Source organism: Helicoverpa zea, chromosome 12, assembly GCF_022581195.2.
Source record: "Helicoverpa zea isolate HzStark_Cry1AcR chromosome 12, ilHelZeax1.1, whole genome shotgun sequence".
NCBI lineage: Eukaryota > Metazoa > Arthropoda > Insecta > Lepidoptera > Noctuidae > Helicoverpa > Helicoverpa zea.
The window spans coordinates 4,763,099-4,787,577 of NC_061463.1; the positions used below are offsets into that span (position 1 = coordinate 4,763,099).

General features: G+C 35.3%; 1 protein-coding gene across 1 annotated transcript in view; it reads left to right on the forward strand.

Annotated features, from left to right (window-relative positions):
* The window catches only part of LOC124635013 (collagen alpha-1(XVIII) chain-like), a 158,273-nt gene that overhangs the window by 110,786 nt on the left and 23,008 nt on the right, over positions 1-24,479 (forward strand). Inside the window, exons 5-6 of the mRNA XM_047170748.1 lie at positions 22,656-22,727; positions 23,074-23,115. Coding sequence (XP_047026704.1) covers positions 22,656-22,727; positions 23,074-23,115 — 114 coding nt within the window. The remainder of the gene's footprint in view (positions 1-22,655; positions 22,728-23,073; positions 23,116-24,479) is intronic.

Here is a 24,479-nt window from a genome sequence, read left to right on the forward strand (position 1 = left end):
AATTCAATTTCAAGTCTCAGTATGAGATCTCTTATTCGATTATGTAAACTCACACATTATTAAAGCAGTTATCAGCAAATTGCTTAGTTTATTAAGTATAAATTTTAGAATTCACTATTTACAACCAACGCCGCCGATTTTATAGCCCATATAAAAACACCACCCACGTAACATTAAAATATTACAACTTCTACATAATTTATCAGATAAACGCCCATAAAAAGATTAACCAAAGCTTATTAGAATACTAAAATAATAACGTTAGGTCAAACTTTTATTCAAAAAAATATTTTTTTCACCCATTTTTTCAGTTATTAAACTCTTGCATATTCTATGTGTTACGGTATTATAAATTCAACCACTATGCTCTGCATGTTTGAATTTTAAATTGCCAAACACATTCGCTTTTAGAAATGATCGTATTTTTTTCAGTATAGTAGCGCTATCTATAGATTACCGCTCGAAACACAACGCTCAAAGTGGCGCCATCTATGAGTTGAAATAAGTATTTACTGTCACCAAAGAATCGATTTTTAAGTCTCAGTTCATTTGTTTAACAACCCAAAAAGAGAGAGGTGCTTTATTCAACCGCGTATATATTTTTATTTCCTTTAACATTCGGTATCTATTTTTATCTCTGAAATTTAAATACTCGTGAAGTTCAAAGCGAAATCCTGGTAGTCAAGAGCACGTTGTGGATGATCCGGAAAACCTTTTAACACCACAGGAGTGGGTTCCGCACTTCGTTATAACACCAGTCTGAATCAAACATTCGATACTGCGGTGTATCTTTCAAACGAACGCTGGGAGTTCCCTCGGCGCGACTGTGCAGACTTGCGATTAGTCGCATTATTATTTTTATTTTACTTTCATGTGCTCTTTTTGTTAAAACGTTGCAAGTAAATTATTGCCGTAAATAGACTAAAGGTTCAACATTTTCAGACAATGTAGGTACCTAGATATAGTGTAACGATACCAGCTCGCTATTTAAATCACCTTTTATTTTTATGTATTTAGTTAAGCGCAGTCGAAAATTATAACGGTTTGGTTTCCAATATTCTATCGTTGATTGGCTTACTAGAGATAAAAAATTGAGATAAGCCAAGTAAGTTCTAATTAATATAGGTATTCAGTTGTTCAGTCAAAACAACATCAGAAAATCGGGAACGGGCGTCAGCAATAATGATTATAAATTGTTTATAAACCCAGACCAAGCAACATTACTACTAATCCTTGCGACAAACGCACACCCGCAGCTTTAGTCGCACGTCTAGACTCACATTTCGCACACAGAACTAGAACTGGAACACTAAGACACACTCAATACGGCAGTATATAACGACAGCCCGTGCAGACTTATTGAATGCAGTTGCCAAAACACTTGTCAATCGAATTAGCACTTTAACACAAGGGACTTAGGTTGTAATTTGTCTTGTAGATAGAGAAAATGTATTTGTTGACTCGTAAAGAGCTGTTGACGTGTTGAGTTAACGCGATGAATGAGTGAGTGAATGGAGTATTTATTTCTTTTCAGTAGCATTTTTTTTTAATCTTAGCCAAAATGTTATTCGAAGAAATCACGAACATTCTGCTGTCAGGTGATATGTTTTTAATAATCTAGAAATCTGAAACATAGTTTTTAAGGCAGACTCCTAAGCACATATAACTACTCGAATACTGAGTTTCATTCAAAAATTCCCAGAGGAAATAAGAACAGCTTCATGACATTTAAATGCAGTGTCAAATATATGGCACTCCATTTACAACTTATCCGTGGTTATACCGCAAAAGCTCCTGTAACGTTTCAGGGCAGAGTGGGATGTTTGCCTCGTATCGTCAGTCGTTTATAGACTCAATATCAATGCTGAAGCACATGCGTTTGGAATGCTTTTATTGATATTTAAATCAGTATTTTGAGGTATTTCGTAGGTGCTTTAGTTGCCAGGTATGTTGAATAGTTTGACTTTTTTATGTGGGATAGGTGGAAAAGTTTGTTTGGGAATAAACGGCGAAAGGGTAATAAAAGAACTGATGGGTCACAAAGTCTGACAATTTCCTGTTCTGCTCTCAGTGGCAGATTTCATATTTATTCCCATGCATAAAGAAACGTATTTATTTTACTACACTTTTGGTTGCTGCTATTTCTAAGCGTGTTGATATCGTGTCCATCGAATCGCCAAGAAGAAGAAGAAGATTAAGGTCCAACCCTTTATTCCCATCTAAATCAAAAGTTGTGAGAATTCATTGAATCGATACTTCTTTAATTTTTTTCTTTGCAACGTCATCGAATGATTCCCAAAACATAAATTCTTTTTTATATTCAACGCCACCTTTGATGTGCACGAAAACACGGTAACCGCCCATTCCGGTTCATACAGACAGACAAACAAACAAAAAAGCCTGCACACGTCGAGTGATGGTCTCCAATTGGCACGTACTACCAGCTCATAATTCGTAGCTCGACCGTACAGCGACCACGTAGACGACTGGCGGTTTATAAAACGTCAAAACTGTAGAAAAAGACAATAGAAATATTAAAGGAATGTTGTTTTTAAATCAGTACTCAGAGGAGGCATTTTTTGTATGAGTGAAAAAAAAGGAAATGCAAGCTTACCATGTCACTTTCGGTACTTAGGCATCATTCAAACCATTTGCTTATGCTTACAACCTCATAATTATAATACTAATTCGGTCCCTAGTCTTCTATTCGTTTAGAATCAAAAGTTTCTATACATCTTACAAGTTTTTCAGTTGATGATTTCTACACCTCCTCCTAGGAAAACCTAATAAAAACAAAAGATAAACAGCAAACATAGCTCAAATGATCCTTCAATACATTTCTCATTAAAACACCCATCTTCACTGCAAGTAATCAAGTATCCTAGCTTTAGTACAAGTTGTTCTAGTTAGCTAACTCCGCTACAAACACCTTTAAGTTGGCCGGTGTCCCTAACAATGTAATAAACTTGCACATGCTGTAAGCACAATATAGCTTGCAGGCATGCATGCTAACTTAGGACGCACACTTATTTGTGAACGAGCGCTCAACACTATGAAGTCACAGATACTAAGCATTTTCCGTACATATGCAATAGAAAAATATTTTTTCTTCTTTGCAAAGCATATCTTGACTTAATTTGAAGGGAAAACTTACCTATTTACGGTCCATGGGGTTTAAAAAAGCCAAAAAAATGATTGGTTTAATCTCATGTTTTACATTATGACTTGACGAAACTACTTCGAACAAATTCCAGCATCAAAAGTAGCCCATCAGGTTGTTTGCGTACTTTTCATTTCAATTGGTTCAGTAGTTTTGTCATGAAAAACAGACAGACATAGAGACAAACTAACATTAATATTGGTAAGGATTTGTATAAGTACCTTTACAACGATAAATTCCAAGCAGTTTCCACCCGCTCAACAGTTCTTAATGACGCATATCAATAGATCAATACATCAAATTGAAGGAGTTTGAAGTGACCAAAATAGTACACTCGTAGGCGCTATAAAGGTAAGATCTAAAAGAGTTTGTAAACATTAAAAATAAACTACCGTTGATGTTAGTAGTTCCTTTGGGATTACAAACACTGGAGACAAAACAAAGAGTAATTATCTCATCTACTAAATTTAATTTTAGTTTCTAAAATACATGTCCTGGCGTAGGTATTATATATTTAGGACTTATTTTTATTTCACGTGCTTATCCATTTTCCTTTTATTTTCGAGCTGACTTGTCTTTCCTAATGTACCAGATAAAATACTTATTTCAATATAGGCACTAAAATAGATTTTATTTTAGGTACCTACCTAATTTACTTCTAACATAAGAAATTCATTCATATACCAGGCCGACTATATGTCTTCCTTCCAAAAACAAATGCCATCTAAAAGCAAACATTTTCGAAAAAAGAACGCGACATTACTCAAATTACTGCAAAAGAGGTCTGGTGCAAACGCTATAAAAATTTCAGGGTACAATCAGCCAGTCCTTCACGGGGTGATGACGTGTTTACTTTAATCATTCGGGTTGGTCCCTCGTTGTGTATTCAGCCAGCTATGTGAATTCAAGATAGCTTTATCCAGGTGAAATATTTCTAGAAGGTTCCACGAAAAATCCAACTGGTATGAACTAAGACGGTTTTAAAATTTAATTCTGATTTTACTAGCTAAGTATGTTTAAGTTTCCTGGAGTTGTTGTTAACTTTCATTTGAAAAACACGTAAATTTGCTGAGGTATTCGGAAATAATATCTATCAATCATAATATAAAATAGTGATAAATAGACTCGGAGACAACATCGTATGCATATTGATAAAAGGTTTCTTTCTCTGGAGACTTTGAATCTGATTTGTGCCTTTTCTTGACACTGTCACTTCCTAAATGTTATACATAGATAGGTACAGGATTTTGTTCAAAATAAATATTTAATTTCATTATATTTTAAAGACAAATTGAAATAAAAAAAAAATAAACAGTAAAAAAACTTTGAGGTGAGACATTTAAATAAAATTATTTCTATCTACACTAATAAAACTTGTCTCGTCTCAAAAGTTGATTTTATAAAAGTTTTTGTTGAAATCATCGTCTCACATATTATATCTGTTCATGAAAGTTTTGTCATAACTCAATGCAATAACTAGAAAAGTTTGTCTGTCTAGTCAAGTATAAAGTTCATAGACGGTTGGTTCAGATATCAACTTGATTTGAACTAACACCGACTGCGAGTAACTTTTGGCCACAACTTTTAGATTCAAAATCTAGTCGCCAGTGTGAATCTCAATGTTTGAATGATTGGAAAACGAGTCAGACAGACAGTTTTGTGTACCTAATACTTTGTTACTTAAATAAGTCACGATTTACGAAGGGTAGTTACTTGAATTTCGATAAGAGATCAAAAAACGTCTGGCCTCTCAGGCTGTAGTTGTTAGTTGTTGAATAAAGTGAATATTTAAATTAATACAAAGTCAATATTTATATTCGAATTATAAACAAAACAATAACTAATTGTAATTCCATCCAATAATCAACTTCAGCTAAGTGATAACAAGAAAATGGATGAGCAGTTTGTTTACATAACCGAGTTTGACCGAGGTAAAGACCACCCTCCACCCAAGGATAGTTTATTCCATTATCGGGCATACCACCACCGCATCGGCCCATAATCAAACGAACTAGGTACTTTTCCCGCCCAAAAATAGAGACAACGCACCAAAACTTGTTACCTTAACAAGTCCATCCTCGTTCGAACTTCGTCCTAATTTAATGTACCGTAGTTTGTGATACAATGGCGTTTTTATCCTTCACGTATATTTTGGCAAGTGTATAGCGAGAGAAGTGGATTACATCTCAGTCTAGATCGGTCGGTTGCGGGGCGCGCACGTAATATACATAGTTATAGTGTCATACCACACGTGTCATATTGACGTGAGAGTGACGTGAAGTGACGTTAACCGAATGCGCGTGACACGCCGATGCGATCCGCCATGATGGTCACGTGACTCGCACGAAATGAATGACAGTTACCAACGTATTTTGAATTTCAAATTAGGAGTGCATTAATTAGCCGCATTTATGTAACCCAATATTGGGACTGTGGACTTAATAATGTTAGTGAAGCTGTAACTTTGTTACTGTCAAGTGATTATAACCTATAAAGTTTATGTTAACCGTTAAAGTTGGGTATAAAACCAATAATACTGTTGCATGTTGATTGAAAAGCGCGTGTTTGTAAAATTCCGTTCATATTTGGATGAAAACGTGAAGAGTACTTACTTAGAAATTTCCAACTGTCACTGAATAAAACAAAAATAATGGAGAGGCAATCGAAATGGTATCGATTTGAGCTTAAAATAGCTCATAGTCTCACTTGACGGTACTTGTAGAGATTCTCTTCATAACTAATTCAAAACTCTATTGACTATCGATATAATTAGTATAATTCTGGGTAACATTACAAAATGATATTCATTAACATTTCTAAGAGGCATGGGCACCTAATTAAGACTGAAAAGAAGTCTTAGTCTCAACATAAAAAAGTACTCGTGTTCAACACGTAAGCACTAAAAACTAAGTACACACAAATAAAACTTTACAACGTTAACCGTACGTAAGAAGAATTTTATGGCAAAAAAGCAGTCTTCTTCTTGGCGAGTCGATGGCAACTTAAATTTTGGAGGCCCAATATTTCGCTACGCATACGGCATTGTCAGTAGCGTTGTAAAGGTCCTCCACTATGCAGCTGTCGGGGCATAGTGGACAGCATAGAAGGTGCCGCATGGTTTGTGGAATGGCATCACACCCGCAGCTGTTGTCGTCAGTGTAGCCCCACTTACATAGGTTTTCCCTGCACCTGCCTACCTGTGCACGTAGCCTGTTAAGAGACTTCCATACAGGCCACGGTTGGTCGTAACCTGGTGGAAGCCGTTCTACGGGTGGAAGGAAGTCAGGCAGAGCAAGTTCTTCCCATTGTTCGATGCGGGTCTTATGAGCATCTTTAACTGGGGCTACACTGGCGAGGAAACTGTTCCTGCTTTTTAGTCGGCTGCACGGTGGTCTAGCGCCATGTAGCGGATGACGGTGGTCCGTTTCTTGGCGCATTTTTTCCAGGGAGGCAGCCACGTTCCTGCGTACCGCTGGGGGTGCAATTCCGGCGAGTGGATATAACATTTGAACCGGTGTTGGTTTGAGACAACCTGTAATTATTCTACACGTCTCATTAAGAGCTACATCCACCCCCTTTGTGTGCGTGGAGCGACCCCAAACCGGGCAAGCATATTCACCGGCAGAAAAACATAATGCTAATCCAGTGGTACGCAGGACATTCGGGGCAGCACCCCATTTGGAGGTGGTTAGACGTCGCAGGAGGTTATTACGGCTGAACACTTTCTTCTTGACGTTCTCGCAGTTGGTCTTATACGTCAATGACCTATCTAAGGTAACACCCAGGTACTTTGGGCAGTCAGTGTGTGTGATGCGTACGCCTCTCCAAACGACGTCTAATTTGCGGTTAGCCATACGGTTGCGCAGGTGATAGGCGCAGGACTGTGTCTTGGCAGGATTCGGTTTCAGGGCGTTTTCCCTGTAATAGATGTCCAGGTCTTCAAGGGCAGCAGAGAGGTAGGTCTCGACCACTTCAAACGATTTTGCCTGCGCTGCCAGTGCCAGGTCGTCGGCATAGATAAAACTGGTTGTATTAGGTGGTTGCGGCTGATCGTTTGTGTAGATGTTGAATAGGGTGGGGGCTAGGACACTGCACTCAAAAAAGCAGTATATCACTTTGAAACTTTTAATTTGCGGCGGATAAATAAACGTGAATGTACTCTGGGGACGATGTAAAAACGTCGTTTAGCGGGTAGTCGGCTCACTGCGGTATTCCGAGATAACTGGGTCAGTTCTGCAGACTGAGAGGCGCCTGGACTATTGACTAGTCTCCGCACAGGGAATACGAGAAACGGGGGAAAATAAACAATAAACGAAAGTTACATCGCTGTAAAATTTCCAGAATTTTCTTTGAGATTCTTCAAGATGTTTGACGTTGATTGAAGTTGCATTTGTTTTAAAGAAATGTTCAGATTGATTCATCAACGCTCGAAATAAAACAATTGCGTTTGTATCTGTCGGTGGTAAACTAATCGAAGAAAAGTACTTACTTGTTTGGGAGTCATAGATGGCGCCACCTGTTGCTTAAGCACATCTTTAAAGATTATATTGTAGGTATTGGAATACCTGGCCATTATTTATGTCTGAGTGTAGTTATGCCCCTTAATAATAGCTACAGGTATGTTGGTAATGTTCAGCATAGGAATAACAGTAAATAAAAACATTTAAATAAAGTCTCAAAAAACCTCAATAAAACCGATCTCAATAAAAATGACAGAATAAAATAGAAGACTCCAATAATTTGATTTATGACATCCCACGTACATTTAGGTTTATTATAATAAAGCAGAAACAATACAGCTAACAAGACATTTGAATGATATTGACTTCGCAGACTTGCCGGCGCCGCGATTATTGAGCGATAGATAACTTGATGGCATCGGTTTCATAATAACAACACAAAGAATTTTTAAGGCAAACAATAGCAGGATTTTCAATGAATATTACAGTGTTGTTGTTCGTGTATTATTTTAATAAAACCCTGTAGGCTATAAGTCAGCGTGATGGAAAAATATGGAACGATATTTTTATTTCAAGTTTCAGAGCTTCGCTCAAAAAAATTTTTTTTTTTTTATATAAAAGTAGTTCAAATTGTTTTTATTAAAACCTTCCTTACTTTCTTCACTTATCCATTTTGCGAACCGCGCTCTTGTCTACCAACCCAAATATAGATTTTTATTCACCGTCCCTCACTATTTTCTTTCATCACCCTATCGTTTTCAAGACTCAATCGAACATCATCATTATTTTTCCAATCGGTATCCATCACGGTCTATCCATGTTTTATCAGACCCATCTCATTCCCTATGGTCGGACCACCAAAATTGGTTTTTGAAACAGTGTTTCAATCACTTCGTGGATCCTGTATCTACGTTTGAGCAAATTTGCAAATTTCCGACGGGCACTAGTTTGCTTGCGACTTTGGTGCAAACTGGAGTGGTACCAACTGAATACAATGTATTTCAATTAACTTGTTTTGAGTGCAAGTTGCGAATGAATTTTGTACCTGTGGACTTTTATTTAGGGTATTATTTTTTATTTTATTCGTAAATAACCAGATTAGTTTGAGTAAATTCAAAATATAGAGGAACCCTGTTACCTTTTTAAAGTACCATGTATGACTGCTCGTGACAAGTTACGTACGAACAAATTTTCTCAATATTTAGGTCCTTCGGAAATTATATTATCAATCCCTTAGAAAATACTTGCCACAATATTAGCCATAGTGAAGTTTCTTAAGGGAATTAAGCTGCGTAAACTAAGCGACCACTACTGTCCCCGAGAGATAAGCTGTAGCACTGTACTATCTATAATTTCTAGACATTACAACAAGAAAACTTTTTTACAAAAAAATTAAACCGACTTCCCAAAACACTAAAAAGCAAAAAAAAAACTATTTTTAGGTGCATCGGCCTAGAATTCGGTGTCTAATGGATGTTACTAAGTTAATTTTGCCACCGACTTCTAGGCCGATGCACCTAAAAATAGTTTTTTTTTTGCTTTTTAGTGTTTTGGGAAGTCGGTTTAATTTTTTTGTAAAAAAGTTTTTTATTTAAAGCTTTTCAGTGATACGTATAGTTGTCACTATCCATACAAGTGGGAAGTTCTCATCAATACAAAGAATATAAGTCCAAATACGAGGTATTTTACATATTCAGTTGTCGAGTTCCCTCGACTTTCTCTGGTCTCCGTGATCAGGTCAGCTTCAAACCTTCACTGTTGCAAAGGTCTTGTCAATACAAATTATTTAAGCCCAAACACGAGGTAGTTTACATATTCAGTTGTCGAGTTCCCTCGACCCTCTCTGGTCTCCATCATCAGGTCAGCTCCAAATCTTCACTGTTGAATAGTGCTTTTAGGCGTACACCTGAGTATCAAGTTTTTACCCTATGTATGCCTACAACTTTCGAAGGTTGCCCTCGATTTCTCAGGGTTTCCATCATCAGATCCTGACCTGATGTCTATGGGACCACCTCGGGAGTATATCCTATCAAACAAAAAAAGAATCATCAAAATCGATTAATAACTGGCGGAGTAATCGCGTAACAAACATACAAAAAAAAAAAAAAAAAAAAAAAAAATACGGTCGAATTGAGAACCTCCTTTTTTGAAGTCGGTTAAAAACATGAAAGCTTGTCTTTGTTATGGCCTATTCTAGTTTTACTATTATTTTTTATATATAACAATATCATAATATAAGTTAATCCTTTTGATATAACATGATTGACATAGGTAAGCTTCTGTATAACAAGATAATATAGAAATCTAAAGTCATATTGTTTTGTACACATCAATAACTTGTTCTACATATCGTTCGAACAATCCTTAGAGTTCCTGTTCTTCATATTTTCCGCTAGAAATATGAAATATTAAAGTTAATAGAGCATGACTTATTGAAGTATATGAACGGTGTAGACAGGCTAACGGCGCCCCTACTATTGAGTTCTTGGAATCTCATCACTTAGAATTGGTAAACAGGTTTTATTGTGCTATTCCTGTACTAGGACTATGCACGTGTTAACTGAAGGTGTAAACTGAAGGCAGATATCGGCCAATCTTAAAAATATTAGCCCCCTAAACTAAGTCTGTTAGATAAATAGCCATTTTTTGTTGGTAACCAGAAATGGCTAGCTGGTCATTTTCGAGCATCTCAACTTTGCATGTCTGTGAATGCTTCTGACGAATGAAGGGGTAGTGAAACTGAGTTATATCTAAGAGTCAGAAAGAAGAATAAAAATGTTCAAATAAAGAATGATACTACCCAGACGCGGCTATAGATTTCTAAAAAGTGCATGTTAGTTCAGACAGCGCGATAAAAGAGCATAAAATTACGAGCCGCTAACAGCCTCCCACATACCGAAACGGTTACATTCTTTGTAAACTAGTTTTCCTAAGACTACAAATTGTAAAGAGAATCTAGTAAGTAGACAAAAAAACAAACTTCGTTAACCGTAGTACCGGGTAAACCAGCTATAAATATAATGCAATTCCCACCTGCACGGTTTGCATCATTTACCCTCAAATTCTCCAAAATTGCAAAAAAAAAATGGCTCGGCAGTTATTCCATTTTATGTACCAGCACCCCTTCTTACATAACAGCAACTGCGCCATGTAATCGGCCACGGGAACTACGGAACTAGGCAACCAGACATCGGGGTCAGATTGGGAGACGAGACGACGCCACTGATATCGACTTGAACAGCTGATGTTCCAAGATTTTAGTAGCATGAGAGCAGTGCCGGGACGCGTGCACGCGGATTCCGGACCAAATTACGCGTTGCCAAACCGAAAATAGTAATTCTTTTTTCAAAAGTGTTAAGTCAATTCTCTGAGACCGTTTTACCAATTCCAAGTTAAACGCTGGCAAACCGAAAATAGTTATTCTTTTTTCAAAAGTGTTAAGTCAACTCTCTAAGACCGTTGTATAATTTTTTGTAACTGGCTGGTCTTCTACGGCCTTTTGCGTCGCGTGTGATTTAAAAAGAAATATGATTGTGTTCGTTATCTGTATTCCTTTAATTATAATTATTCTTATCATTTTGTCTTATGTTAAGTGGTAGAAAGTCGATATGATAGCGTTTGGTCCCTAATTGTGGGTAGTGCGTCTAAGCTGTGTTAGAAAATATCAAAGTGATTTTATGACATTTGAATCGAGTGTTTTGTTGTAACATGCAAAGATGGTAAATAAAAGTATTTTTACGTATAAACTGATTATAAAGTTAGTAACGATGTCATTGAATATACTTACTAGTGCTTCCTGTAGGAATTTCCTTTTCTCTTACACAAGTGACAGTTTTTACCATGATGTGTCAGAATTAGAATAATTTCGGTTTAATCCTTCAATGTTTTTCGCGTGTGGCCATCTTTTGTGATTTCATCCTGAATAGAAGAAGTCGTGAAGGCTACGATAATATTTCTCATTGTAATTTCTACCTTATACTTGAGAGTTTTTGGATGAATTTTGCTTGAAATATTCTGCCTCAATTTTCTTGCGAAGAAGTTACTGTGGTTCACACGCTTACCCGGTTTACTTTGAATTTAATTTAATAACTAGCTTCTTGTGTAGCAACAAACATCAAAGAGTTATATTGTCCTACAATAGAGTAACACATAGGTATATCTATCGAATTTAAAGGACTCTAATATATAATTTACCACGCCTCGGCAAACGTAGTGTAGGACGTCCTCAGGCACGGAGGAGTGATGACTTGCGCAAGACGGCTGGCAGGAGCTGGATGCGAGCAGCCGAAAATCAATCTCAGTGGCGTGCACTTGGAGAGGCCTATGTCCAGCAGTGGACTGCTATAAGCTGATGATGAATATATAATTTCGTAAGGGTGAGAAGAAGGCTTTTAATATTTCAATAATTTATTATATCAAAAGGGGTACTTAGGATACCCCAGTGGCATATCCCCCCAATTTGATCAGCAGTGAACGTTTTTAGTCGAAGAAATTTATTTAAGAACTGAACATCTAGTGTAATCAAGAGTTTTGGTAAACAGCCCACAAAGAACATACAACTTCTTTCAGGTAACCAAAATCCCTCTCCATTAATACTGTTACTAATCCATCAACTTGCTAGATACAGCTTTACCAACACTCACTTTTGAACATTACCTTCTATCAAGTACAAATTGTATACAACTGTTCACCCACTTCACTTTCTTTTCAATGTTCTTGATTCCAGCAAGTCTTAAAATAGTCATCCCTATACGTCAAACGTTGAGTGCAAATCAATCACCCCGCCAAATCTCAGTGTATTCGGGTCACGATACTTTTAATGTATCGATACCTGCGTAATAAAATCGATAAACAGACTGAAATACCACTTGCTATTGAAAACGAGATGTATTTTAAAACTGATCATGTATTTAGTGTGAATTAAAGGGGGATCTGGTTACAAATGAGCTTACAGGACGAAAGAAAGAAGAAAGAAAGAAAAATTTATTTGTCAGAATGTAGTACAATTATATCCCACCCAAAACAAAAATGTGAAAGGCTGCCAAGTTCGATAATATGGGAATGCTTCGCCTATAAAAGAAGTGAGATCTGAATAAGTACCAAGTTCCATAAACATACCTCAGTTAAAAAATAGTTACTTTTTAATGATGTTACTTGGCAAGCTTTCACACACCTTGTTATAAACCTACTAAACGCAATGAATCAAGTATATCATTTTCTATTAAAACTTGCCTTGAAAATTTCAAGTCAATACGACTATTGGAAGTGGTCTAGGTTTTTGATGAGTGAGTGAGTCAGTCAGTGAGTGTATAGTAAAAATAGCGATTTTCTGACGTCAATATCTCAAGACCTATTAAAGGTATATTAATGAAATTTTTTATTTTAAATAAGTGAGGGGGTCTCAACAGATACTAGAAATTTGATATGCGTAAATAAAATAGATTTTGAGTTATAGGGGGATCGAATTTGGCCCGAAATGGTTCGTGTAATATAACCCACGGCCGGTGTGTCGCTTTTTTTTTGCTCGAACTTGGCGGACACACTGCCGTGTGTCTAGATAGAAGTATATTATATAGATATATATAGGAGTTCTAGGTTAAGGTAGTTTTTATTTTTTGTGTCATAGTAAATGTACTTATATGGTACTTGCCTTCTAATATTTCTTCATGTAGGATCCCTCTTTACACAAAATCATAATTTAACGCGGACGAGGTAGCGAGCAGAACCTAGTATAGATTTAAATTGTGCTACGTATAACAAGAGAATACTTAGAAAATTAAACAGCTTGATACTATAGTTAGTATTACTCATATTTGGCCAAACGATCACTCATAATAAGCATCATGAATCGTTTTAAAATTAAAAATTTAATAATCCTGCCAATAATAGAAAAAGCGGACTTTTCACAGTAAATAAAGTAAAACTCTAAAACTTTTTACTGTATAAACAGCAATAAACGGGAGCCGTACCGTTATTAATTTGATTCGATTTAGAACCGAGTAGAACGATAAGGAATCGATTACTTCCAGTGGCAGATCGAGAAGATTAAAAGATTGGCAAAGATAAATCTAGCCTTACAACGTAGCCTATCTATGTTGATTGTCCATACAAAATGATTATTTTGTTAGTAGGCAAGCTTTTTACGAAGAATGTGCGAACTAATTTGTACTGCCAGTCTTATCTGTCAGCTCTGACAAGGATAGAATGTACCTATTAGTAATTCAAGAAATCTACCCTAATGTTTGTCAGGATAAAAGTTTGTGAAAAAGAATCGACTAAGTTCGACAAATGAAGGTTAGTTTTCGCAATTAGGGCAATCAACATTACCTATCTATTACCTACGGGTAAAATAATTCAAAATGCATTGATAAGTACTTCTCATTTCCTCTTCTTTTATGTACCCATCAAGCAATCCAAACGGTTTTTCTTAGTACGCCATGAATAAACCATAGATTTAATGTCTAACTACACTGAACGGGATATTGTGATTACCTAGCTATACTAAAAACCGTTCACTGGTATCATTTTCGGGTTAAGATGGCAAATTGAATATTAAACTACGTTGTCAATTTGTTATGCAGCGTTAAAACAAGGGCTAAGCGCCTTACACTTTCTATGTAACACTGATGGAATACTAAATTGCCTTTCACATTTTAGTAGGCGCTTGGCGATTTAAGTGGCAAAGTCGCCAGTGTCGAATATCCGAAGTTAATTTAGAATTTAATGGGCCATTAATAGTGAAAAATGTTAATTGAATTATAAATTTTGTGGTAGGTTCTTCTAAATAGGTACTTTATAGGGGTTATACTAAATTGGACAAGACGATATTTAAAGTTTATTGGAGGTAGCGTTTACTTAAGTTTGTTCCTTTACTACAGCAGGTGCTTACTTACTTAAACTATTTGGTTACTTGCTTTCTGATAATTTATAACAACATAATTTACCATAGGTATTTTATTTTAGGCTTGAGACAATCTAGAAATATCTATATAAAGATTATTTTTTTTTTTTACAATTTTTTGACGCCCTTTAGAGATTAGTTTTAAGTTTATTTTTTATGTAGGTTTCATCTATTTTGCCGTTCAAAAGTAACAAGACATTAAATCAAAATTATCTCAACTGTCTCAACTCCCACGAATACCTACAACAGTCTATTCTGGAACATAGAACCCTTACAAACCCTTATCAAACCTATACCTCCTTTCGCCTTCATTCATAGCTTCACCATTGATTCTCATAGCTTTGACATTGAAGTGCAACTTGCGACTGAATGCCTGAGTAGACCGCACTTGAATGCCTGTCACTGACTGAAATAGGACATGTTCATAGAGAACAAAATGAAAAGCGGATATGTTAGAACGAAAAATCTAAGAAAGTGGCGTGGCCAAAATGGGGGTGTTTGGGAGACGAGGAAAGTTACTAGCTATGCCCCTGCGCCTTCTTTGAAGCCCGCCCGAAAAAAAAAAAATTTAACATCAACAATCTTCGACAGATTTCAGTTCACTCGTACCTGAGCGTTTTAGTCACGCCCGTACGTAGACCTAGAGGAGGACGCCTGTCCTATCTACTTGCCTTATGGCATCTCCGTTTATCTTTTTTCCTCTATGGACATAATATTATGTCCTAGTATTATCAGTTGGTATTCTATTTGCATTTGAAGGGCAACGATGGAGATGTGCTCTGGGTGTATTGTTAAGATGAGTTATGTTTAGTTTTATTATTTATCTGAAATGTCTTAGCCTTGAGACCTATACAATGGGTGCAGTTGTAAAAATGTCTTGAGTATTGAAATTGTACAAATATTAATTAAATCATATTGAGAGTTGAATTCTGTGTTTCACATGCTGAGTGTAGGTACAAACATGTCAAAATTTTTCATATTTTCAGTAAAGCAAAAAAAAATATGATATTTCACGAACTAAGTGGGTGTGATGATAACACTGTATCTTCTTTTGTAAATGTTTACGATTAGTGCTTATTAATCTTGTGACCTTAAAAAAATAATCAAATGAAGCTTAATATGTAGTTTTATTTAACTTATCTTAGATCAATATCATAGCAATATCATAGATTAATGGCGTCTACGGCCGATTTCGGCCACGGCGGCTGTTCTCATTTAAGGAGATCAGCCAGCCGCGCAGGACATATTATAGTGCACGAGCATTTGCGCAGACACAGGTGCACTCCCTATTCCTTCACTCTCATAACCCGATGGGACGGCAATCCGACACAACCGGAAAGAGATCAGGCGCAGGATCGACATTTACGTGCTCTCCGATGCACGGGTGAATCAATCACCAACTTCCAGACTACGGGCTGCTTTGTGAAAGTTCAAGAAAACCCACAAAGCGATTCGGCCCGACCCGGGAATCGAACCCGAGATCTCGAGCACAGCAGCCGCGCTTGCGACCACTAGACCAACGAATTCCTATATAAGCTGTACTTTTGACAGAAGTTCATCCAAATTCAAAACCTCTTTTGTGATTTCTAATTAGAATTTGTCGGTTCGAATCCTATCCTACTGATGTGGTAATAATCCTACATCTAGCCGACGAAGCTTATGTAGTTTGAAGGGATTATCAAGGGAATTAGTACGGCGAAACAGGAATGTCGGTAATGCATCGATCTGTCGTTACTAATCAGTAGATACGTTTGGTGCCCAATATATTTGGCCTGCAGTGTACAGGTGAATATAGGTTAGAATTGTAAGCTTGACGTATTACGGTGTCAGCAGAAATGTACCTATAATTATTTTGATATAAATTGCAATGTAGAATTGAAGAATATATAGGTATCTACATACTTACAACAGTAATTCAAGACAGTTATAAGAACAGTCACAAACAATTATTTACTTAAGTATTTAATTAAACATAATCATCATTTCATCCCTATATCATAATTATAAAGACGCATATAATGCATTGAATATTAACCTTTTTTACTACAAACTAAACCAAAAAGTGCTACAAATAAAAGACTGAAACGTGCCAAAGAAACTTTGTGCTAAAAGTGCAGTAAAAAAAAAAACAAATCCAAAATGGCGATGGTAGTGTCAAGAAAATCAAAGTGTTGTATATGCTCGCTGTTCTTGTTAGTGGCTCTGGGCATAGTGTTGGCTGTGATATCGACACTAGGACTGTTCGATAAGAAGGAACATCACTACGCTTTGGCTGAAAAGTACAGTCAGACTTCAGCGCCGCAGATCGTGGAAATTGGTGGTGTAAGTAACTTAGTTTAAGCGAAGATTAGATATTTTTTAAACAAAAAAAAACTACAATCTTCATTTGCTACTTAGAGGTATCTTTTTAGATTGATGTTGGAGAAATAGGTATTATGTTATAATTCAGTACCTATACCTAGTAATGGTTATTTGGTAAAACTATAAAAAGCATGAGAACTGTTTCGTACCTACCTTTCTTCATTTTTTTACCTTCAGTTGAAGAAGAGAAGTCTTTTAAATGCCCTCTCTATAAATTTATTGACTACTACTTTCCTTTAATTTTTAAGCCCCATATTTCATCTAAGTCCGTTCAAAACCAAATTCAATTTCATATTATAATGATTAGTATTTATTTAACATCAGTAAATACGCGAAATTCCAAATCAAATTCCAAATTACACACCCATTGGTTTTTATAGGCCTCATTAATTTTACTACTACAATGGCGCGATCTAAAGCGATTAGCAGCAAATCACCCAACTAATAGTTCATTCATCCTAATAATAGTTAAGTTCTATTAAACCAAATAAACGGTAATAGTTACGATAAATCGGTACAATCAAAACCGGAAAAGCCTTCCGTAAAACCGGCTCTTACCGGAATGACCGCACTTTTACGTTACAACGTTATTACATTTCACCAAATTACTTTGACCTGTCTAAGTTTAGTGTTAAAGAGGATTTATAGGTCTGGATTTATTGGCTACCTGTGACGTCACGCTCCTGAAGTGCCAACGACCTATAAAATTAATGGGGTTCGCATGTCTTCCGAAATGGTTTAGAAAAGATAGCCTATTCAATCTTTGTCCTGCTTACCATCGCGTTACCTGCTGAATGCGCAGATAATGGGATTTTTATTTTTAGATCCTTGAATTATTGAGGAAGAAGCAAACTATTGTCATTTGTTTGAATGTTAATTGCAACCTCTTGTATATGAAAAAGTCTTTATCAAATAAATAGACATAAGACACCTAATATATTTTCAGACTTTTAATATTGGCTTCTCTTTTAAATGACGATTATTTCGAGTCTTTTACCTACATATTTTTTAAATTAATCGCTTAGTATCACAGGTTGGCCTAGATCGGACTACTGACTAATATGCCCTAAATGAAAAGGAACTAAATTACTTGTATATTTAAAACCGACACTAATAAAATAGCTTTAATAAAAGCATCACCCTTATTGTAACAACTTTTATACACACACACTCTAAATACAAACCCACGTACCAACTAAAGTGAAACATACACTTTTATGATTTCTAGCACTAAAGTCTTTATTACATCCCTTCTAGAACAATCCCTAGCGATATGAAGTGTCATTACTGGGAATTGTCTCACATCGCCGAAATCGCCCAGTTCAACAGTAACTACCCGTTATCGCGTGTCCACATTCCGGCAATAACAATTTGTAGCTATGTATGCTAGGAAAAACTTGGAAGCTGTTAACTAAAAGAGCTCTTGTGGGCTACTTGCGGTCTCTGAAGGGCTTTTGTATATCGGTAGTGTGGTACTGGCCTTTTTTTACGTGGACTCGTTTGTGAACTGGATAATTTGTAAGATATGGTATTATAGGATCAGGGTTTTGTATTAATAAAGTTGTTAAATAGAATGCTATAAAAAGCTGTTATTTTTCTGGGTTTTAACCCTCATGCATAATAAGAGCAACAGTGTGTTTAAGAGCTTAAAACGTAATGATGTTGAACTAGGATTACACTAAGTAAGTAAAGTCACAGCAAAATTCAAATGACCCAAGTCGTATTTCAAAACTAAGCACAAAAACGCGTTCAGTTAGATGAGTACCAAAGTTCATTATTTACAACCAGTATTTGCGATGATATATGAAACCCAACACAGCTTAATGTACACAGCGCAGCCATAACATGCCAAAAGCGAGATTACATTTTAACTTTGTTTTTACTACATTACAGTTACAACTACATAAATCAAAAGCGAATTTTTCTTTTACGAATTTCCACCTGCGTCATTCCAACTTAAAAATACATTTTTCAACTAGAAAATGGTTCATGTAAGGCTATCAATTTTATTTACACGGCCTGCCTATTGTGTGATTTCGTACGTGTCCTAAATCCGTTTAAGCTGTAATAAATCTTGGTGTTGAAAAAATTAGCGTTATTTTTGCGTGGCAGGCCACTCGTCATTATTCGGGGTGTTCTATTATCGCCTCGGCTGAATCGACCAGTAGGGTCGTTTTTCATTAGAAGCCAAATGTGCGATAAAAGGGTTAACGTTTTGACCTAACGTAATAGAAAGAGGGCTTGGAAGTACGGCTTGTTAGCTTAAATGTATTGTGAAATTCTGTTTAAATTTTCTAGGTGCATTTATCTGTTATTTTAATTTTATAAATTTATAGTAGAAGAATAAGACGCATTTTTGTGTATAATAAATTAAATTGTATATTGAGTTTTTTTTATTTGCCAAATTAAAAATCTGAAGCTTACATAGTTCCCAACTTATTGATGTAGAGACGCTCTTAGACAAATATTTATCAAACAATTTTTATTTTGCCCCTATTATCGAAGTACGCGAGATGTCATCGTTATCCGATTTGACGAGCGTTTTCCAATGTGGGCCGTCGAAAAAAATATTGTTACGTACATGTACAAAAAATAAAATTCCTGAATTCCGGATTTACTTTTAGTCCCGGCTTTCGATGTCATGAAAATGGAGGTGAGTCCGCCAAACTCACTTTTGACCCCGCAGTATTTTTAATTAAAAACATTATGTGGATCGAAATTTTTGCGCGCTTTTTCAGAACACTTTAGTTGCTATATGGGACTTTGGGTACATTTATTTTCGACTAGGTTCAATTAATATTGCGTAGGAGTCAAGGAATTCTCTTTACCTGTTAATTTCAATTTGCGTCTCAACAAATATTTTTTCAACTGAGTTTTCTGTAACTTGAGACGTCAGTTGCTACAACTTGAAAAGGTCGCGTCTGATCCAATTTTATTTTGAGTTACGTCAGCAGTTTATTAATATAAATAAAAATAATTTAACTGTTTACAGGCAGTTTTGAGTTGTTTGGAAGGAGAGTCCATCGGAGAAAACTTTGTTACTCGTTTTCAAAAATGTTGATTCCCAAGATTTTAAATCTTCATGATCTTACTACAAAAAAGTAAACAGAAGTTCGTCACGTGTTTAAGAAATAAGAAATTTTTGTCGAGAATTATTTTAAACACGTGATGAACGTTAACTTTTTTGTAGTGAGAACAATTAAGTCTTAAAGTTGCAATTACGAACACAAAAACCAGAAAACAAAACAATGTAAAGATAATTTTAATTAAAACTTTTTCATAATATTTTCATACTGCAAGAGGAGCTACTTTGATCGCGAACAATTCGCGAGCATTTAATTAACGCCGTCAGACACAATATCTAGATAAGACCCTAGTAGCACAAAGCTTTAATGTTCTATTAGCTAACGAATGCCGGGGTCCTATTCTCAAAGTGCTAGAGAAATGGTCGAAATGTTCCATAAAGTCGTATGCGGTATTCAGAGTAAGAAATGTGCTGAGCATTACTCGCTTTATTGTGTGTTAAAGCCTAGTTTATTGCCCAGTGCCGCCTTGCAGTGCTGCTTCGTGCCTATTTATTTTATTTTATGAAAAAGTAGACAGTTATGTTATTTAATTCTGTGGTCTGGGTGTTACAATATGTATTTATAAATATGTATATATGTAGCTATATGTAGTTTATCAGTTGTGTTAGCACTCATAACACAAGTTAATTAATAACTTACCATGGGGCTAACCAACCGTGTGTGAAAAGGTGTCGCGACATTAAAAAAAAAATTGGACGTTCAGATTTATTGTTCGTGTTATGATTTGAAGTTTATATTTTGTCATTTTAGTGAATTGACTTCTTTAAGTTTAGTTGATTGACATGTGTAATTAAGCAGTTATAACAACTATGTAGGACGATATATTATTCATGTAACTATGAACTGACTAAAGGTTTGCGAGTTGGAATGTAGGAACGATGATTTTAAGAGGAACAGAGCTAGCCGTTCCACAACATTGACACTGATTATCCAAAGCCAGTCACTCGCATTATATCGAGTGATATCACAATAGCCCCCATACTTCAATTCTGACAAGCAGTAGTAATTAGATCGCGCTTCCCCTGAATAGAACTTAGTGCGACAAAGAGATGTGCAACTCAATGGAACTACAGTTCTACCGTAATGAATTTTGGCACCTAGGTGGTGTCACTGTCCAATCTATTCAGTATTATTTTGGACAACCTGTACAGAAAGATAAAAAAAGGTCGAGGACTGTTTTTCCTTTTCTTATGTAATGGCATGGATTTAATTCCGATTGAAAACTAATCCAGAAAGCTATAATTAAGAAATTGAGTTTTTATTATAAAAAAGTTGAGAACTTACTCAACTTAATCAACGAACCGATGTTCCGAATTTTAACTGTTTTTAATTTGGGAGTGGTATTTGATTAAAACTCTCAGTTGAGTTTAGTATGAAATACAGAGGTTTATTTAGAAAATAATACTAGCAACAACACAAAATACACGGCTTGGTGTTCTAGACATTATAACTAATTTATTCACAACAGATGACTTTTATTTTTATTTTTTTATAATAATTATTTTTGGTATTAAGATTTATTTATTTTCGTTTTAACTTCTTAATCTTCATACTTATCATGTTTTGACCGATTTTAACCGAACCGCAGTTTTCCAGAACTTACATAAACAATGCTAACTGTATAAAGGTCAAGTTTAACTGGACGTTTAACCTCATCCTTTGACTTGCTTCGGTTAAATTTAGTGCATCGCGGCGCATGCGACCGAATGCATGCGTGTACGCACCTTAATAATATACCGGTTTGGCATTTATTTTTTTTTCAGTTAAAGGTCAACAAACTGTGAGTTGAAGTGTGATAGTTGATAAAACAAAAATTAAAAACCATTTGAAAGTTCATTGAACTAATAAAAAAATCAAATCTAAAAAGTTTTTATTGGTGTGAATTTTAATTATCAATGGGTTGATGAAAGCGATCTTCCAAACAGATAATTTGTATTCCTAAGTTTTTTCTAGTGTCAAGTAAAATACAAAGTTTAAATTACTAGTTAAAAGTTTTAATTATTTGACATCTAAGCGCGCTAATTAAGAATTAATTGGTTTGGCTTTCAAGAATCACCTATCAAAGCCGCAAAAAATATCAAAGTAAATAAAGTTGCAAAGATTTTTCTAAAATTATATACCTACCTGTGTATAACTTAGGTACTTATATTAATGTATAAAAATACAATTTATATATGTGTCTGCGTATAATTTATAATGAGAAGTAAATGCATATGGCCAGCATTCATATAAAAACGGTATAATTAGTTTTGTAGATGTATAAACAAATCTCTTCTAGGAATACTTACTCGTATCCTCACTATCCGGAAATTGTACCTACCTAATAGGTTGTTCCTTTAATTAAGTCTCACGTATCGCATTTCACTTCTGTGAAATTAAGTTATTTTTAAACCTAATAAAGGAAGAAACATCCTTATTTCCGGCGGCTTATATAAAGCAAAAACTAGGAACAAATTGTTAGGCAAATATTTTTAACTACACCTAACTTTTTTCTATTGTCTGACATGCACTAGGAACACTTGTTCCAACAATGTTTCTTCCCATATTTACTTATCGATTTGAATGTCGGTAACCCTACAAAATGCCAGTATTATGATGTGTATAACCGGACAAAGTGAACACTCGATACGTTGTCAATCGAAATGGAATCGATATTATATCGATTGCTAATTATAATCGTGATACAGGGTGCGTTTCAAGAGCTCAAGTTGTATGGATCTCCGACGCAGGCTGAAGTTCAATGTGTCAACACTTTTGAGGTAAGATTTTTTTATTAATTATACTCTAAATACACAAGGTGACAAAACCCCTTTTTTAAATTACTATATCTGCATTATAAACTGTAGTATCGAATGAAGCTGTGGAGGTTAAAAGATACCTCAATACTTTCAAAATACAGTCGCAATTATTTTGTTTTACTTATAAAATCATATCATGATGCTCTCATAGCATTTCTCACACATTTCTTACAAAACTTTCATAGTTAAACTTGTCAGTAGTACAATATAACTGAATTTCTAAATGGTGCAATATTGAAGCTGCAATCTTGGCTTGGCTCTATTTCACAGAATTCACACAAATGTACAATTTTCAACGTTTTGACAGGAATCCGGCGATGGAGACGAGATAGACATTGACAATTACTTGGTGATTACAAAATAATATAATTGATCGCTTTTCACTGAAATGCTGTACCTAACACGGTTTTTGTGGTGTCCTAACTAATTTATTAAATGTTTTCACAGTACTAACAATATTCGATACCTAAAGTAATACTTGAATGTAGCAAAAAATTCAGGCCACATACCTATTGTTCCACTAGTGATTGTGCTATTAATATGAAAGTATTCGATCGTAAACTTTGCACAACCGTAGCACAGCAATTCACCAAATGGTCTTTGAAAAACATAGTATTATTGCTAATATTTAAAACAAAATTATAAAAAAGAATCGGTAATAACGTGGCCAAATATATTTTTAATCTCTTATTAGGAAAAAACAAAAAAATATATAATACTGTAAATAAATAATGACCAATTCAATAATTTACCTCTATTCAAAACCTGCAAAATGAAGTCAATACACTTACATAAAAAAATCGGAAACGCAATATTATGCGATAGTGGCGAAATATATTAAAGAATATGTAATGATATTATCTTTAAGAGTCATCGACTCCATTAACAAAGCTGATCTTTATTACGAGAACAAAGATAATAACACTAGTCCACTACCGCGGTATGCAGTGCAATAAAATAAATTGCTTGCAAAATTAAACTTGTTTACTTAACCAAATGGGCACAAATAGACGCTCAAGGATTTATTTTATTGGCTCTTAACGCTTTTCGTGGGTTTAGGGCTAAATTGAAATTGGACAGAGAAAAAAAAATACTTACATTACTTAATGAATATACATGTACCTAAACAAACATAATCTATGTAATTTAATTATTAATAATTTGTAATATTGAAAAACTACAACATTTATTACATAAAAAGTACTTTTTCAAACTACAAAACTATCGCATGATATCAGAGGAAACGGTTCCCATTATAATCCCTAAAATCGAAATACCAAACGTCCTCAAATCAAAGATTGAAAAAAGCCTGCACAAAAATGTACCGCTTCATAACTCCCCGGTATCGGGGAACTACATAAAACTATTCGACAACATGGACTCAACCGGCAGTAGTAGATCTACTTGACATGCCAGCGATCCACATCTGATGATTTCTAACCTCTCTGTTGTTCGTTGACACTGCCAAGCACAAACAGTAATATCGTAAACAAACTCGGTAGCGGAACATCGGATTGCAATCATGTAGGGTGTGGACTGAGTGTGAGTAGCGGAAATTATTTTAAAGTTATTTTTGTAAACTATACATATGAAGTGAAAGAAGATGTCTACGTCATTTCACAGGGGAACTGAAAGTTTAAACAAAAGCATAAACGACGGTGTAATTAAGTTTATTTATCAGAAATCGGTTCCTCGAACTATTTCACAAATAAA